Source organism: Leptonotus elevatus, chromosome 15 (genome assembly GCF_054856555.1).
Source record: "Leptonotus elevatus isolate MCC_2025b chromosome 15, RoL_Lele_1.0, whole genome shotgun sequence".
Lineage (NCBI taxonomy): Eukaryota > Metazoa > Chordata > Actinopteri > Syngnathiformes > Syngnathidae > Leptonotus > Leptonotus elevatus.
In genome coordinates this window covers 5,988,651-6,007,040 of record NC_141253.1, presented here as the reverse complement: position 1 = coordinate 6,007,040, position 18,390 = coordinate 5,988,651, and the positions used below count along the sequence as shown (strand labels likewise).

At 37.8% G+C, this 18,390-nt stretch overlaps 2 protein-coding genes across 3 annotated transcripts in view; one reads left to right on the top strand and one right to left on the bottom strand.

Annotated features, from left to right (window-relative positions):
- Positions 1-645: 645 nt before the first annotated feature.
- On the top strand, positions 646-13,289 carry plpp1a (phospholipid phosphatase 1a). Of its 2 annotated transcripts, none has more exons than XM_086097353.1 (6): positions 646-1,113; positions 6,307-6,458; positions 8,690-8,970; positions 11,776-11,833; positions 12,046-12,222; positions 12,343-13,289. In XM_086097353.1, exons 1-6 carry the CDS (start codon positions 1,056-1,058, stop codon positions 12,460-12,462), a joined length of 846 nt encoding a protein of 281 aa, XP_085953479.1. In that variant the 5' UTR covers positions 646-1,055; the 3' UTR covers positions 12,463-13,289. The 2 variants fall into 2 exon arrangements, with proteins under 2 accessions (XP_085953479.1, XP_085953480.1); XM_086097354.1 differs by lacking the exon at positions 6,307-6,458 and adding an exon at positions 4,661-4,815 and having other exon boundaries at positions 954-1,113; positions 12,343-13,276.
- Positions 12,867-18,390, bottom strand: part of mtrex (Mtr4 exosome RNA helicase) — a 13,559-nt gene continuing 8,035 nt past the window's right edge. Inside the window, exons 18-27 of the mRNA XM_086097351.1 lie at positions 17,719-17,787; positions 17,534-17,659; positions 17,060-17,170; positions 16,774-16,962; positions 15,378-15,541; positions 15,181-15,286; positions 13,961-14,017; positions 13,712-13,874; positions 13,521-13,625; positions 12,867-13,174 (exon numbers count right to left, since the gene is read on the bottom strand). Of these exons, the coding sequence (XP_085953477.1) occupies positions 13,122-13,174; positions 13,521-13,625; positions 13,712-13,874; positions 13,961-14,017; positions 15,181-15,286; positions 15,378-15,541; positions 16,774-16,962; positions 17,060-17,170; positions 17,534-17,659; positions 17,719-17,787 (1,143 nt within the window). The 3' untranslated portion in view covers positions 12,867-13,121. The remainder of the gene's footprint in view (positions 13,175-13,520; positions 13,626-13,711; positions 13,875-13,960; positions 14,018-15,180; positions 15,287-15,377; positions 15,542-16,773; positions 16,963-17,059; positions 17,171-17,533; positions 17,660-17,718; positions 17,788-18,390) is intronic.

Sequence of the window (18,390 nt, the reverse complement as noted above, 5' to 3'; positions counted from 1 at the left end):
ATTTTATGCACAATGTGAATTACTGTACTTTAATAAATGCATACAGAATATGTTTATTTACAAGCATTGTCCTTGTTATTATGGATGCATTAACAGAAAATATCAGTTATGTTAATGTATTTTTAGCCACATCGTAATGATTTTTTTTAATCCTCGTAATATGACGTTATTCTCGTAACTGCAGTTTTAACATTCCATTTTTTTTTCTTCTTTAGTTTTTTTTACAATTTCCCCCCATTTTTCCTCAAATCATATTTATGTTATGTACATGCAGGCTTTTTAATCATGATATAACGACCGTATCTCTTAAAATAACCATCTAAACGCAAAATGTCTCTTTGTGTATCGCAATTGTAATGTTACCTCTTAAACACAAGGTGGCGGCAATGACTTGACAACTGCGGGGAACTTAAATCCTGTCGGATTCAAAGACGAAGAAAAATGTTAGAAAGTACAAAATCCACCATATCCATCCGTATTCAGAAATCCATTCAAGCACTAAATTGAAACAGCTATTAAATCAACACGCGCGCAAACACAAACGCCCACAATAAGCTTTTGTTTACATTAATTTAAATTTAACACGACGAACGGTGATGACAATTTCGCTGAGTTTTCTGACCCTCCACGTCTCCTGAACGTAACACTGTGTTTGCCTCTGGAGAAGAGCGACTCCCCCCACCCGTCAACCCCAAAGCCAGGCAGGCACCCCTCGGGCAGGTGTCCGCTTCAGTCCTCGGCGTTTCGCTCGGAAGTACGCTCGTTCTGTTTCCGAAGGAGTCCACGCCTTGCTTTTCGGCCGGGCATGATGAAAGGAAGGCGGGCGAGTGAGGTGGAACGTCGTCGTCGTCGTAGTAATTCACCTTGTGTACCGAGCTAGTTGTTACCCCCTTGGCTGCGTTAGCTTCCCGTCTGTATGTGTTTTTGATCGTATAAACATAAACCGTCCGTAATTAATTCCCTCGGCGGACGAGGAGGAGCATCCCACTTTTATTACCGGTCGTGGACGACCCTCAACACGGACTGTAGAGAGAGACAACCGGGCAGGAGTCAACATGTTCGAGACAAGAGGAATCCCTTTCGTGATTCTCGACGTCGTCTGCCTCTTTTTAGGTATGTCTGACTATATGCTTCTCTTGAGTCCAATTAAGCGGATTTGTGTGACGATATTATCGGAGGGGACAAGCCGAAAACCGTAATAACAATTACCGCGGTAAGGTTGGTTTGCGTTGTATGCAAATGCTTCGACTGCAGTCACTCCCAACAGACGTTCTGGGGTAAAGATACCAAAGCTGTTTTGAATTTGCTTCAATAAAGTCGTTATTATGAGGAAAAAGTCAGGGGGGGGGGGGGGGGGTCATGAGAGTAGTCAAATTCTGACAACAATAGACGTTATTATTATGAGGAAAATAAACAATGTTCAGACTTCAGAGGATTATTCTTTCCAAATGTGTAATTTTATTCAAATCAAGTCATTCTGACAAAAATAGACACGTTTCAAGAAAATGTATGCCATGTAAGTCAGAATATTATGAGAAAAGTAACTATGGGAGAAGGAATAATCGTGCTCTCCAGCTTTATCACAATAGAAAGGGTAACATTCCAAGAAAAAAAAATGAAATTTTACATGATTAAAGTCTTTATTCATATGTAATATATATTACAAGAATAATGTTAAAACTTAATTCATGTCAATTGTAAAATTGCGACTTTGTTCTAAAAACAATAACATCTTATTTCTTTGATTTGACAAAATTCAAGTTTCTTCATTGTAATATTATGATTTTTTTCTTTTTATATTCTCTTTTTCTGCCCCCCCCCATGCAATATTATGATTTAACTCGTGACAAAAAATATATAAAATATGTATATAAATAAAATACAGTTTAATTCCTTGTCCTATTAGGATTTTTTTTCTTGTAATATTCAAATTCTAGTAAAAATGGGTGCTTTTTTCTGATTATACAGTATTCTCACATGTATATTTATTTATTTTACTTCTTGTAATTGTATATCTCAATTAAAATGTATTCGTGGAGCACTTAAAAGCAGCTGAAAAAAAGTGATTTAGCTAGAGGTCGAACATGAAGCAAAATAGTAAAATAAACAAACAAATATATAATTTTCTTTTACAATAAAATACACTTCATTAACTCATTCACTGCCATACATTCAGTAAAAAAAAAGATTATAAAAAATTTGAGCGACGCAATTACAATTTTTAATTGTAATTAATCGCATGATTTCAATAGTTAACTCACAATTAATCACAAATTTTATATCTGTTCTAAATGTACAATAAAACAATTCTAGGTTTTTATACTCTTGTTAACAAAAGTGAAAAAAAATGTTAAACTAATAGAAAAAGTTTACATAATTTTTTTGACGTTTATAGCCATTAAAGGCAGTGAATGAATTAAAAAAGAAAAAAGATTATTAAAAATTTGGGGCATCAGGCGATAAAAATTTGTAATTTTAATTAATCGCACTGGTTAACTCACAATTAATCACACATTTTATATCTGTTCTAAATGTACAATACAAAATTCTAGATTTTCATACTCTTGTTAACAAAATTTGTTTTTTTTAAACTAATAGAAATAGCTCAAATGAATTTTTGACGTCTATAGCCGTCAATGGCAGTGAATGAGTTAAGAACATATAACCTCCACTGTGTCTTTCAACGAAAGTCTGTCAGTCTTACGCTATTGACGATTGTTGCGATGCAGCCTGTCTCTTAGCAAAGATAGAATGAATCAGGGATTTTTTTTTGGTGTGTGTGTAATGTTCAGCATGTGATGTGATTGCAAGGTATGCTGGCTTTAAATGGTTAATTTAATTAATTGTTCCAAATAGTGACTCATGCTTTGTGTGTTATGGATTTTTTTGTGGCTGAGTCATGTCGCAAACTCTACCAAAAGTCTGTTGCGCACACACATACACGCACACACACTGCTTCTGTTTCTCTCTCAGCATCCCTGGCATTTCAGCTGCCACGTCCAATCAAACGGCAACAGCTGAAACGACTGTCCTCGAGTGGGTCATGAGCTTCTGCGTTTTTTTTTTTTTTTTAAAGAGCAAGAGAATGTGCTCCACAGTTGAGTTGAATTGAGGCCAGTCTGCGTTAAAGGGGCCAAAGATGGCGAGAAATCACTGCAACGTTTCCATGAGGACTTTGGACCCGCTTGCATAAGAGGCTTTCTCGCTGGTCTTTTATCAAATGGGAGCGCTGAGTTGACAAGCTTATCACTCGCTTGTTATTATGTCACACACATTGTAAAAGTTGATTTTGGCCTAAAAATACAATTAATCCGTTCCCCGTGTGTATTAAACATACACAGTGTTTGTGTGCATTTCCTAGATAAAGACATACAGCAATGATCTGCTGCCATAATTTCACTCGGAAGTCAAATTACCAAAGGGTTTCTCCAAAATCGGACAAAGTCGTAATTTCGCAGGAATTAATTTGTTATAATAGCTGTAAAAAAATCACAAAGTCCTTGTAATATTTGAGGAAAATTGTAATTTCATGATCATTTTTATTTATTTATTAAAGTTGTACATATAACTCATTCTATTTGATGCCACTTTTTTTCCCCCCAGACCGATATCAGTAAGAGTATTCCCTCTTTAGTACTTTTTTGATATCTCAAATTTCATTTAGCATATGCTAATGACGAAACGTGAACAAAACCTTTCTGGCTGACGCAGATGATGATTCACCGACGTGTCAAACTGCTGCAGTATAGCGCCAACTACTGTCAAGGAGAACTTACTCGATGTCAGATTTATTTTTCTTATCGTATAATATGGCTGGTATCGGCAACCTCCACGAGTACCTGATACCTAATGATATGATACTTGGTATTGGTACTCGCCCATCCCTTGTTTTAATGGTGAGGATTTCATTTTATTTATTTGATGTTGCAAAAATAGCAAAATTATGCTAACACATTTCGATAATAAAACTGTAATGCAAAAAAACCCCTTAATTTCTATGATTGTTTTTAATGACAAAGTCATAAAATGTAGGGAATAACAGTTTCACTACAAAAAAGTAATATTGCTAGAAAATCGTTGGTTGGACTATTATGAAAAGAAAAAAAAATAGAATTTGATGTCAAAGACTATATATATATTAACGCTCTAGTCGTCTTCTATTTTTTCTTTTTTTATTCTATTTTTATTAGAAGATTGAGAGAGAAAAAAAAAGTAATTTCAAGAGAATTTTTCAGATAAAAACCTTACTATTACAAATAAAATGTGTTAAATAATACTAGATTTAGGTAATAACTAATACAATATAAGATGAGTAATACAGTATATTAAAATAGTGAAAGAAAAAATGCAATTTTACAAGAAAAAAAAATGGTACTGTTGCAATAAAATATTTTATCTTTTTTAATTATTTTTTTTAATGGATACATGTAAACAAACTATGATGTGACTGAAATCTTTATTTTTGTAACATTGCTACTTTTTTCTTGTAGAGTTAATGACCCCCCAACCACCCCCCGCCCCGCCCTAGTTATGGCAACCAATACGAAGTGTCATATATTGCTAGTTTGTGAAAATGTGCTAACAAGTGATGGCATCAAATACAATTTATTTTGTCATGGATTTGACAATTTGTTTCCCTTTGACCATGTGTCCTCCACAGGGGGCCTGCCTCTGGCGGCCTTCAACCTGGGTAAGATCCGTCCCTACCAGAGGGGCTTTTTCTGTAGCGACGACAGCATCAAGTACCCTTTCCACCACAGCACCGTCACCTCCACCGTGCTCTACACGGTGGGCTTCTCGCTGCCCATTAGCTGCGTAAGTAGCGGGCCGGCCCGGGTCGGGCCGGGCCGGGACGCCCCGTGACCGACCAAGTGCATGCGTTTAGCTTTTGACGCTATCTGGATGTTAGCATCCCTAGATGATGAGGATGTCCACTTAATAACTAACAAAAGGTTTGAAATCACAGAAAAAACAGCACCTTCAAACCAAAATGGCCGACCGCCTGCGCACACATTCAAAGTCACAGATGCTACAGTTTTACGTGAGGAATCGAGGATGGTTTAGCCCTACTAACGACATTGTTTTTATTACAAGTCAGCACTTTAAAAGGAACCCCGACTGTCATGACAAGTTTGCGCTGTATTATTGATTTGGTGGTTACTAACATAACTATTGAGATTTATTTTTCAAAAATCTTTTTCAGTTTAATACATTTTGTAGAAACTTTATTTAGACGTACGCCGCCGCCATTGTTATTTGCGTCGCAACGCATTCAGTGCGTCGTGACGTAGAATGACGTCTCTAAAGAAAGCAAGGTAAGCCTCGTAGCGTTCCTAAAGAAAGAACATGCGATCGGGAGAGTCACCCTCCACCGCGCCGCGCTCTCGTCATTCGCCAGACGCATTCAAGAGTTTTGATGGTCCCTTTAGGAACGCTACGGAATAAAATAACGTTTCTACAAAATGTATTAAACTGGAAATGTTTTTGAAAAAATTAACCTCATAGTTATGTTAGTAACAACCAAATAAATAATATAGAGCAAACTTGTCATGACAGTCGGGGTTCCTTTTAAAACTAAAATGGCCAACTACTTGAGTGTTTCACATGCAGGTCGAAAATCATGTCAACCAGACAGACATACCGGTGCCGGATGCTAATATTTGCAACATTCGCATTTCCTGGCGGACCACAAACCTTCACTGCCAAGCTCGGCCCGCAACCTGCAACGAAAACTCACAATTTGATGACAATTTATCGTCTGTCGGTCTAGTATGCCTTGTTCCAATTTGGTAGTAATCGGACACATCTTTGTCATCGAAAAACACCATAAAATGTCCTTTGTGTTTTTTTCCTGGCGCATTTGTGATGGATTGTCAGGAATCTTTTTCTTCACATGAGTCACTGCTGTTAATCATCCCATGGAATATCCGGAATGTTCTTTTTGGAAGAGCCACTGAAGCTTCCTGACAGCGTTCCATATCTCTTATTTCGTCTCACGGGAAGCTCAGATGATCATCCGACCCATCACACTTTCTAAAAAAAAAACAAAAAAAACTCTTGCTTTGTCGGACATGAATGCAGAGCTTGGGGAAGTGTGCTCGCCATCTAACGGCTTCCTTTTATTAACACTTAAACCACTAACATCAACTACTTCCCCAAGGCTTTTGGGCAGGATGCCACCGCTGCAGCAGCCCGTAACGTCGCCTGGAAGATGCAACTACAGCGTTGCATCATGGGTCGCTCTAATCTAATAACCTGTCTTTTTTTTTTTTTTTCTCTCTCTCTTTCTCATTGCTTCTCTGCTAGCTGGACTCCCGTTCGCAATACTCACCGCGCAACACAAACCGTTCCGCCGAGGCTTTTTCTGTAGCGATGAGTCAATCAAGTACCCGCTTAAAGAGGACACCATTTCCTATCAGTTGTTAGGAGGTGTCATGATTCCTCTCACAATACTCACTGTAAGTGCATCACTGCCAATTTTTTTTTTTTTTGTATTTGATCTTTTATATTTGCTGTTTGGTTACGCTTTTTACGTTATGTTCTAAAGCAGTGTTTCTCAAACCGGAGCTTGCATAATAATTTGCAATAAGTGATGCCGTATTATTTGAAAAATAATAGTTGCATACCTACATTTGGAGACTGGTACAATGATAACAAAACCAATTATTCCTCCATTAGCTCGGAGAACAAAAGGTATATTTAAAAAAAAAAATATTGTTTGTATTCAATTTTTGAGCGAATAAATATGTCTATATAAAAGGTATAAAACCATCTTTCTTGGAATAAAACAACTTTTTTTTTTTTAAACAGACTTTGCTCTGAAAAGAAAAGACAATTTAATGTTATTGGGGAAAAATTTTACTTTGAAAGGGATACTTTACTAATTTTCAATAATTTCAAAAAAATGTATTTGATCATTTTTATTTTCATTTTTTTATTATTATTTTTTAATAATTAAAAAAAATTTTTTTTTTAATTTTCAACAGTAAAGTTTTTTTTTCTATCATGAATTTGATAACATTATTTTCCATGTACAATTAACACCTTTAAAAAGGCATTTTGCCATAAACAACCAATCCTGCCTTACCTAATGTTTACAAGTTGAGCCATGATGACACGTGATGTCATTTTCAGTCAAGTGGCAAAATGCCTTTTGAAAGTTGTTAATTGTACATGACAAATAATTGAACTTACTAAATTCATTATATACAAAAATATTAACTTTTTACTGCTGAAAATTGAAAAAATAGTAAAGTATCCCCCCTTTAAAAATTATGTTTTTTTTATGTGGATAAATTCTATATAATATATATATAGGCAACTATTTAATTCCTACGGCACATAGAGGCACACACAGTATTTATGTTTAATTGGCCTTTGAAAGTTTGAGAATCCCTGTCTCTTAACGCACCACTGTCTGTCTACTGAGCCCCCCCCCCCACCCCCCCCGCCCCCGCCAACGGCATGTTTACAAACGGCTAATCTTTTCAAGAGGTAACATTCAAATGCCGTCGGCACAACCTTACTAAGCAAATACTGCTTTTGTGTTACAAGGCTTTTGAAGTATTTTCACAGCCACTTTTGTCTGGAATCCATCGAAACTTCTTATCATCAAGGTTACGATGATGTCAAGTCGATACGTCTTGATGCAGTGGATATTTTTTAACGTTAGCAACTTGTCAAAGTCAAGTCAGGCTCAACTAGTTAGCTGCCTAAATGGGCTGTAACAGCAAAAAAAAAAGAAAAAAAGAAATAAATATTGCTTAAAGAACCGTTTGAAAGACAAAAAAAATAAGACAATATTGATCTTAAAAGCTAAAAACAACATCATCAAACGTACGCAGTACTAGTACAAACGTTTACAAACAATTCAATCTCCAGACTAGCAGAGGCTAACCGTTAGCACTGCGTCCAACTTGCTGTGTCCGTGTTTATTATGCTGATAAACACTTTTAAGTGGGCATCCTCTCAGTCAGTAAACCCTCAGACCTCGTTTGATTTTCTTACCCCTTGAGCTTTTATTCGGGAACATTTTTACAGTGGCGAGTAGATTATTTCTGAAAATAATCAAATGCTCAAAAAAAAGTGTGTCAATCAATAATTTAAACTATGTACAATGTGTACCACAAACTCTGATCCCAAAACACTTCAATAGGATTTTGTTTACATCAACGCCGCTGAATCTGAGCAATGTAGCTGCACCTCAATATGGTTGACAGTATTTTATAACGGCATATAAAAAACATGAGATTTAAAGTCATCGTGATGACGATTTTAAATCTCATCTTGTCTTTTTTTTTCTTCTTGCTAGGTGACCCGAGCCATATTACAGAAAAACGACAAAACAGTAGCCAAGTTTTCCGTGAATAATGCAAGACAGATTTTTTTTAATCCACAAAATGTTTAAATGAAATGCTCAGTTTAAAAAAAATGGTACATGAATGATGTGAACAAAAAAATAAACATTTGAACTGTTAAGTCAAGAAAAAAAACCTTTTTACCCAAACTGTTTCCAGAAAATAACAAAGAATTTTGAAATAATGTTAAGTTTTCGCTTTTCCAGACGTGGCAACCATAGACTGAAAATTAACAATTTGATAGAAAGAGGACATTATTGCTATATTCAAAGCTGAAAAACAAAAATCCACACCCTTGTGTAGTCTCATGCTCTTTTTCCGTGTGCCGACAGATGATATTCGGCGAGTGCCTGTGCGTGTACCTCAAGCGCCTGCAGTCCAAGTCGTCGTACGGCGGCTACGTGGCGCGCGTCTACAAGGCGGTGGGCACCTTCCTGTTCGGCGCCGCCATGAGCCAGTCGCTCACCGACATCGCCAAGTACTCCATCGGCCGCCTCCGGCCGCACTTCCTGGACGTGTGCAAACCCAACTTGACGAGGATCGACTGTTCGGTGGGCGTCTACGTGGAGGATTTCACCTGCACCGGAAACCCCACCATGGTCAATGAGGGCAGGTGAGCGTTTTCACAATTAAATCACCACTCTGTATTATATAGAAATGTATGGCGGCGTATTATTATTATTATTATTATAAATGTATATATTTTTTTAGAGGGTGCGGGCTATATTCTGAGAAAAAAAACTCACAAATTTGCCAGTGGCACATTTACGACTTGTCAAATTTTTGAGTTTATAAAGTGTCAAATTTTATAAAGTCTTTATAAAGTCACAAATTTGCAACTTTATAAAGTGGCAAATTTGGTAAAGTCTTTATAAAGTAGCAAATTTGTGAGTTTTTTTCTCGCAAATTTATAAAGTGTCAAATTTTATGAAGTCTTTATGAAGTCGCAAATGTAACACTTTATAAAGTGCCACATTTGTGAGTTTTTTTCTCTCACAAATTTGCCATTTAATAAAGTGGCAAATTTAATAAAGTCTTTCTAAAGTCGCAAATTTGCCACTATAAAGTCGCAAATTTGTAAGTTTTTTTCTTGCAAATTTGACACTTTATAAATTATGCGAGTTTTTTCTCGGAATATTACCACCCCCATCTGAAAAAATATATTTATACTAATGACTTGCGGTATTGAAATAATATTTTTTTTTACGTGCTTAAAATTTGTATTACATTAGTTTAGATTTTTATTTATTTATAATTAAACCTTTTTTCCACTAGAAAAATAATAATAATAATAAAAAAAAGAATTTTATAATTATCTAACAAGATGAATTAAAAAGAGAGAGAACCCCCAAATTTTTATGCAATTTTTTGCCTAAAATAACTATTTTCCTTCCTTTGTTAGGACACAGTAGCACTAATCGGTGATATATTTGTACTATGGAAACTTAAATAGATTGAGTCAAGTGGTTGAATGTGACCTTTGGGAGGGGGAGAAACGTGAGCGTGTGTGTGCGTGCGTGCGCGCGCGTGTTATCAGCATTGAGCAGCAGGAAGTGCTCCCTGGCAAGAGGATGTGCTGCTCCTATTTCCAAAAGCAGCTCCACGTCGCCTCCCTTCTCTTTAATATCGACCACAGCAATAGTGAGGAGAGGGGGTGGGGGAGTCATCCGCTGGCAACACAAAGCATCCCCTCCTGGGCCTTATCCACATTTCCAGGGCGTGGCCGCTCGATTGTTTGTGTTTGCTGGAGCCAATCTTCCTCCGCCTCACCCCCCCCCCCCTCCTCAACCTGCAGCGTGCGCACTGAACAAAAGGTTTTATGCGTCTGAACATCAGCTGATTGTAAAAGCGGCGTTAAGACGGGCAGTAGGCAAAGGATCGTCTTACCGCAACGCGACTCCTCCCGCGGCTCTTTGCGAACAAGCCGGGAGATGGAGGGAGGAGGCCCGCATTCAACATACAGTACATTGGTGTTTTGCAAATATTGTCAAATATGATGAAAGTAAAAGGAAATTAAAATGAACTGTTGCTATTTGTCTGTACAGGCATTTTATGAAGGGTCGTAAAGGTGGAAAAAATGCGTGATGATAATAATTCTGATAAATCAGCAACTGTCCGATCTCTATTTTGTTCAAATTTCCACATTGAATTAATGACCTAATAATTGGTCTTCCTCCAATTTGTTTCGTACAAAGTCAAATGAAATAGTTCCGATGAGCTATCATTCTGAATTCCACTGGTTTAGGTGGCGTGCTTAGTCCTAGTTTGGGAAAACTATAGTGAGCCAAAAGCGCCATAAGACCTAAAAACTGGTCAATCTTGATTTTGTTCATATTTCCACATAAAATTAGACTCAAAATAACAATAATAATGATGTTAAATAAAAAAAACTACTTGAGCTGTAATTCATATTTCCAAAAAGTAATGCAAATAATAACGTGTAAAAACTGGTCAACATCCATTTTCTCAGTCGTTATTCATTTTAAATAAAAATAAAAAGTATAAATTAGGGGTGTCAAAATTAGTGCATTCATTTTGAGTTAATTTAAAGTTCCTTTAACGCCACTAATTATTTTAAATGCGCTATTAATGACCGCCCCTTACTTGTACTGGGGGAATTCCAGTCGCAACGCAGCACACGTCCATGTCAAAATTTAGCAGTAATAAATTTAATAATAATGTGTATGTATATTTGTGGAGACTGGGCTCTACTTGTATTTCACAATTTTAAAAATGTGCAGAATTTCACAAGTTGCTTTATGTTAAAGAATAGATAGCTCTTAATATGAAAAGAAAAATGCACTGAGCTGTCACCCATGTCTTACAAATGCAATTATGCCATCCAGTGGCAGGAAAAATGAACTCAACACAAATCAATATCACACTTGTTTACAGTGCAGTACATATTTTTGTAATTTTAAGAATTATTATGAAATTACTTCAATGACTAAAAGTTGCAGCCATAGTTCTGTTTTAACATTTTTTTCACTTTTATCATACGAGTATGAAAAATATTTATAAATATTTTATTTTATAACAGATGTAAAATTTGTGATTAATCATGAGTTAATAAGTCATGTGATAAATTACGATTACATTTTTTTCTTCATAAATTGACACCCCTAGTATAAATAGGTTACCTTTTCCATACTGCTACTACTAATGATGAAACTAATATTAACTGGAATTTAAAAAAAAGAGGACATAAAGGCTGGTCAAACTGCATTTTGTTAATTTTACAATATTGTCTATATTGCTCTGATCAGCTATGCTACAATACTTTCTACTTCCTGTTCTATAACTTATCACACTTTGAAATGTTTCCTTATATTCTGTCTCCATCAAATTGCGGGCTGCCAAGAAGGCGACTATTTTAATGTGTGTGTGTAGTAACGTTGTGTTTGTTTTCCCAACACAGGTTGTCTTTCTATTCCGGCCACTCGTCCTTCTCCATGTACTGCATGTTGTTCCTGGCAGTGAGTAGTCACATGTACTTTACTGTGTGGATGAATGTCAGTCATACTTTCCAGTGCAAATACAGCAGACAATGAGTTCAGTTTAAAATAATGCAAAAGAGGATGTTTGCTTAAAACAGGAACTACATGATTTTTTTTTTTTTTTGCGGCGTTACACAACACGGCTTACTATTGTTGCTTTTTTTTTGTGTGTGTGTGTGTGTGTGTGTCAGCTCTACCTGCAAGCCCGCATGCGTGTAGAGTGGGCTCGCCTGCTGAGGCCCACCATCCAGTTCTTCCTGATCGCCGCCTCCGTGTACACGGGGCTCTCGCGCGTATCCGACTACAAGCACCACTGGAGCGACGTTCTCACCGGCCTCCTGCAGGGGGCGCTCATGGCCATCCTGGTGGTGAGTTTCCGGACGCTTTGAACTCTGGTCGCTAACCAAAACAGCAGCACGTAAACCGTCTGCGCGTGGAATCTTAGTCGGTTGCCTAAGACTAAACTCCGCCTTTTTGCGTCCCTGCAGGTGTTCTTTGTGTCCGACTTTTTCAAGCAACCCCTGGAGGCCCGCAAGGAGGTCGACATCCCCCACACGAGCCTTCAGGAGACCCCCACTAACGGAAACCACTTTGAGAGTCCAAACTAAAACTGAATGCCGAGCGGACGCACCTCAAGCCTCTTACTTTATTCAAATGTCTTTTAAATGTGCTTCCGGCGACGGATGCTAGCTTCAAGACTGTCCAGGAAAGGCGCCATTTTACCTACTGAGCCGGTGGGAAGATTGTACTGCATGCACCCACCGGGGAGAGAGGGGGGAGACCACTACTGTGTATAACCTGTGAATGTAAGCCTGCTTTGTGCATTTCTTTACTGGGAGTCATTCTGTTTGAATCTCCCACTGAGGTTCATGTTGATGTTATAAACAATGACTGCGAATGCAGCGCTTTTTTCCTGCGATGCCTTCACGTGACTGCGAAACTAACGCTGCTACTGCATATCCCAAAAACAAAGATTGAAATCAGGGTAAAAAAAATACACTAAACCCATAAGTGTGTTTGTATCATCTGTATGTCAATCACACAGACTTTAATTACATAAAAAAAAAAAAGGAAAATATGTACACGTGTCTAAAACAAAAGCAGGAAAAATAAAGCCATATCATGTATTAAAGGAAACATGAAGTGGAGATGAGTCATTTTAAGTCCCATCACAAACTGAATTGAATTGTTGTTGGATCAAGCCAAAACAAATGCCGCTGGCGACACAAAAAGGAAGCCATGAAGCCGCCGAAGTGAAATGTTGGGATTACAAATAGAGGCTGGCAGCAAACACGATGTCCCTCTTGATCTTTGTGATTCCTGCAGGGACACAAACAAAAGATGATTAACATTTATTATCTGCAGTGTACATATGATGTCATCATAACTCACTGCTTGTGCAACTGCCAATAAAAATAAGATAATGTAACAAATGATAACCTTGCCTCACTAAAACCCCTCGTTGTGTGTGTAGTATGTAAAAATAAATCTGATTATAAATTTATTTCTTCCATCAAATGACTTGAAACGGCCTCTTTTGGAAACTTGATCCTCTGTTCACCACCACCTCTTCAATGCAGGTGTAAAAAAACAAACTCAAAGTCAACTATCAATCGCGCACAGCCTTATAGTCCATGTGTCCCAATATTTTTGTCCACTTTCGTACCCTCGGCAAACTTGTTCTCCAGCTCCGTATTGCCGATGGCTTTTGCGGCTGAGCACATTTGTCGTAGCACTTCCTCCAGACGCCGCATGCAGCGGATGATGCTTCCTAAAAATGAGGACACACACGCGTGACGTCAATATCGTAGCTCTCAAAAGGAACGCGACGAGCAGCGTGCGTGCGTGCGTGGTTGCCTTCAAAGACATCAGTCATCTTGCAGATGTGCGCGAAGGAGGCGCCGTTGGCCCACGCGTAGACCACGTCCATGAGGTGAGGCTTGAACTGGCCCAGGTAGGAGTCCTCATCCACGTCCAATTTGGCGTCCGCCGACACCTTGGCGATGCGCTTGGCGCACTCCTGAGAAGCGCCGTAAATGCAAGTGTCAGCGAGTGCCCCGTCGCCAAGAGGCAGGGGGGTGGGCTCATTCCAGGATGGGATCGTACCTGCATTTGTCTGAGGGGGGCGGCGAGTTGCTCCGTCAGTTTTGGCAGCTCGCTGGCCTGGATCAACACATGAAAAAGGATTTGTGCCATATTTGACATTTTATAAGTATGCCGTAAGGCACATGAGGCAACAGTTCACTCTATGTTTACTTGAGGCCAAAGTTCCTTATACCGTGGATCAGAAATTTTACTAAAATACACTATTTATTTGCAAATTTGTGGAAATTAGTTGACAAATTGTTCAAGCATTTTTTTTTAATGAATTGACAAAATTTGCCATGCAAGAGCAAGTTTTAAATTTAAATAAATGAATTTGTAAAACAAAAATTCAATATAAAGCGCATTTTAGAAAATGGCCTACTTAGCTTGTGTTAATGTGCATACACTTGGATATTAGCAATTCACATGAAAAATTTGCACATTTTTTAAATGGATTAAAAATACTGGTAAACGAACAGTAAGCATTTGTTACTTTTAATAATTTCCAGGTTTAAAAAAATGTATTACAATAAATAATCAAATAAAAATGTTAATTATATTTTATACACGTTCACAAAATGGACATTAGGTAAAGTTTTAAATTTGTACTCTTTTGGATAAATTGAAAGATTTCATTCATATTTTTTGTACATTTGTGTAAAGTTGCAAAGTTTGGGTAAAGATTTGTTTTTAATTTAAATAAAAAAATAAAATGCTTAATTGTAAACTTTCACATTTTATATAAAATACATGTTTACAAACTACCAGTTTGTAAACCTGTGTAAGCATTAGATTTAACTTGAAAACAAATATTTTTTTTAATGCATTTGCATACTTTACAGATTTGTAAATTAGCAAAATTATTTTCATCTTATTGTTTTATACTGTAAATAAATAAAAAGGAAAATATTTTCGCGTACTTTGCAAAATTGCAACCAATTCAATCAATATATTTTGGGCTTTTGTATAATGTGATTATTTTTCAATTGAATGAAAAGCAAGCGTGCTTATAAACAGCACAAGGTATTTAAATATGGAAACAAAGTTGCTGAGTGAAATGTTGCAGGGCAACAAGACCATGCCCTGTGGAAAGTTGCGAGTAATTGCCTCCCTTGCAAAAAATACATTGTACAGCATTTGCCTACAGATGCGACAGGATGTCAAGAAGATAGCACCAGCAATAGATTGCAAATTCGAGAGTGACGAATTGGGGTTACTGTATAGGAAGAACATTTTTGTACATTTTCCTGGAAGACGAAGCAGGAGAGCAGCGCGGTGGCTTGCTCCACCGTCAGGTCGTTGAACAGGCCGTTGAACACCATCTCTGTCAGCAGCAACTCGTCAGCGCTAGACACCAAAAAATGATGACAAGAACTCATCAGAAAAAGGCGGCAGTTTCAATCTAGCGCGCTCAACCGCCATTTTCCTGCATTCTCACCTGCTGATCTCGCAGGCCACGCGCCCCTTCACCTCGATGACGTCGGACGGGCTGGCGAAGCCGAGGCGTCGCAGCACTCGCTTCCTGCATTTGAGCTTGTCCATCTGCAGCACGGTGCGAGCCTTCTTCAGCTCGCGCTTGGCCGTGCGCACGTCGGCGGCGATCTGAAAGACACGCACAAATGTTAGGAGGTGGATTTCATTTGGAGTATACACTCGACTGGCTTGCGCTTCTTCCTGCATTTGTGTGAAGGCTGGCGAGTGGCCTGGTGCAGAAAAGACAATGAAAGGTCGGCCATTTAAGCACGTATGGGAAAGAAAGCGCAAGTGCTTGCTATTTTTGGATGATTTACCACATGGAGAAAGAAAAAAAAAAAAAAGTTTAAAGAATGTCACCAGGTTTCTTCTTGAGAAGGCCTCCAGCTTGGGCTCATGGCTAAAATTTAACTAAGTATATTTAAGAACATTTTGGATTATGTACATTCAAATTGTGTAAAGGTGTTCCAATAAATTGTGTACATTTGTCACAAGTGTGTGTTTAATTGAACATTTTGTTAAAATTGATAAGCTTTTCAAGCTAGCGTTAACGTATTACATTGTGAGAAAATGTGTTAAACTGGTTGTATAGTTTTTATTTATATTTAACAAATACATACTGACTGGAAATTATGTTCAAATAAAGTGTGTACATTTACATATTTTGTATAAAACTGCTTTTAATTTTTATGCATATTTGTCAAATTATTCCTCTAATGTGAAAATAATTAACTTTTTGGGGGGTAATTTTTCAATACATTTTTTTTAATTGCCAATTTGCAAGAAATTAATTGGTTACATAGCTAGCATTTTTGCACATTAATTTAGTTAAGTCTGTAAAAAATATTGCAGTGTTTTCATATTTGTTTAAATAAATTGTGTGAATTTGTAAAAAAAAAATATATATATAAATTACTTGCAGCAATTTGTATCATTACTTTTATTTCGTAATTAGAATTAACTATAATAATTATAACTAAACCATTACATTTGCCTACATTTCATATTTGGCTTAATTTGTAATATATATATATATATATATATATATATATATATATATATATATATAATGTACTTAAATCTATTTTTTAGAATCCTTTTGTACGTTCCAATTTTTTCAAAAACGTTTCTGCAATTACTACACTGGCATACTTTGGAAATATATAGTATAGGTTTGGTACTATTAAAACAAATTGTGTAGTTTTATTTAAACGTTTTTTTTTTATAATTACTAAATGTGCAATCTTTGCAATATGTGTAAATATTTTACTGGTTTTATTTGGTCACATCCGGTAAGGAAATCGTCAACATTTGCCACCTTGAGATGACTTTAACGACACATTTTTAAAAAGTTGCTTCACCAGAGCTTTCTTTTCGCACAGCGAGTAGACAGCCTCCAGGTTGGGGTCGCTGTGCAGCGGGTGCGAGTACATTCGGTGCTCGAAAGCCTCCACCTTTTGGATCACCTTCTTCAGCCCCGCATCCTTGATGCCCATGTCGTCCACGGGGTCCAGGAGGGGGACGCCGTCTGGGAAGCGCTTCTGCACTTCCTGCGTTTCAAATGTAAAGATTTGGAGATGGTGAAAGCGATTTCAATAAATCTATTTTTTTTTATTTACAAGTTTTGAGGGGTGTATTGATTGATACCTGGATGGACTTAAGCATGAGCTGGCGGTTGTCAAAAGGTCTCAAGTCTTTGGGGATGTAAAGACGCACAGAGCTGATGGCTGTCAGCAGGTGAAGCATCACGGGGACCACCTAGAATCCATTCGGACACGGCGGATTCAGATTTTAATTGTGTTAAATCAATCTTACGTTGGTAGTAACAAGGTTAGGCGGGGAGGTAATGGAAGGCGTAATGGATTTCACTGCTGCCAGCGAAGCACAGAAGCCAAGACAGGTGACTGTTACGTAAACAGGCTGTGGTACTAATCGATGCAGGAAGTGAGCAAAAGTTTGACAAGGAACCATTTTGAACGTGCTAACCACTTGAGCAGCGTGCCCTTCGTTTGTGTAAAAAAATAAAATAAAAATAAAAATAAAAAACAAACACACCTTTTTAATTAATAAGATAAATGGACCACGCCACAAATAAAATCTGTAAAAATAGTCACATCACACCTGCATCTCTCCGGTCTCGCCCCGCGCGGCGGGTTTGGCCGCCTCAGTGGCCGCCTCCTTGACGCTGTCCTTGCTGCAGTGCAGCAGAACCTCGGCCAAAAACAGTGGCTCGGCGTCCGTGCTGACCTGCGCGCAAGGCAAGATGTGTGAGTGGAACTCGACGAAAATTTAGGGGGCCGCCTCACCTTCACGTTTGACTTCTTGGAGAAGTTGACGACGACACCCCAGCCAAAGTCTGCGTCTTCATTTTTCACCTGGGAGTCAAACATTGAGAGTGAGTGAGCGAAAGTGTGGTACAAAGAATTAGAGGGTGTGAGAAGTGTGTGTGTGGGAGAAACAAAAAAGTGTGCAAGTGAGGACGAGAGAAGAAAGGATGAAAGTGTATGATAGTGAAAGAGTAAGTCTGTCAAAAAGAAAAAAAAAAGCAAGACAATGTGAGAGTGAGAAAGAGAGATAGTGTGTGTGTGTGCACGAGAGAGAAAGATAAAAAGTGTGAGAAAAGTGAAACAGTAAGATCGTGTGAATGTGTTATTGAGAATCAGAAAAAGTGTGACTGATTTTATGTGTGAGAGCCTGCGAGAAAGGGGAAAAAGAAAAAATGTGTAAGAGGGACTGAATGAGAGAGTGAGTATAAGAATGAGCAAGTGTGAAAAGAGCGAGTGGTGTGAATTACTGGGAGTTCGGGGAGAGAGAAAGCATTAGCAAGACAGAAAGTTAGTGAGTGACAAAGTGTGTGTGAGAAAGACAGAAAGAAAGTATTATGAGAAAGACAACACAAGTAAGAATGAGCGTAGAGTGATTGTGGGAGAAAGGGTGAAAAAGAATGTGAGAGAGCATTAACAAGTGACTAAGCGATC

What these genes read in the sequence shown, in the direction of transcription:
- plpp1a (XM_086097354.1), top strand. Translation starts at nt 1,056, where the DNA reads ATGTTCGAGACAAGAGGAATCCCTTTCGTGATTCTCGACGTCGTCTGC. An exon ending in CGTCGTCTGCCTCTTTTTAG is followed by an intron (nt 1,114 to 4,660) that starts GTATGTCTGACT and finishes TGTCCTCCACAG; the next exon opens with GGGGCCTGCCTCTGGCGGCC. An exon ending in CGCTCATGGCCATCCTGGTG is followed by an intron (nt 12,223 to 12,342) that starts GTGAGTTTCCGG and finishes GCGTCCCTGCAG; the next exon opens with GTGTTCTTTGTGTCCGACTT.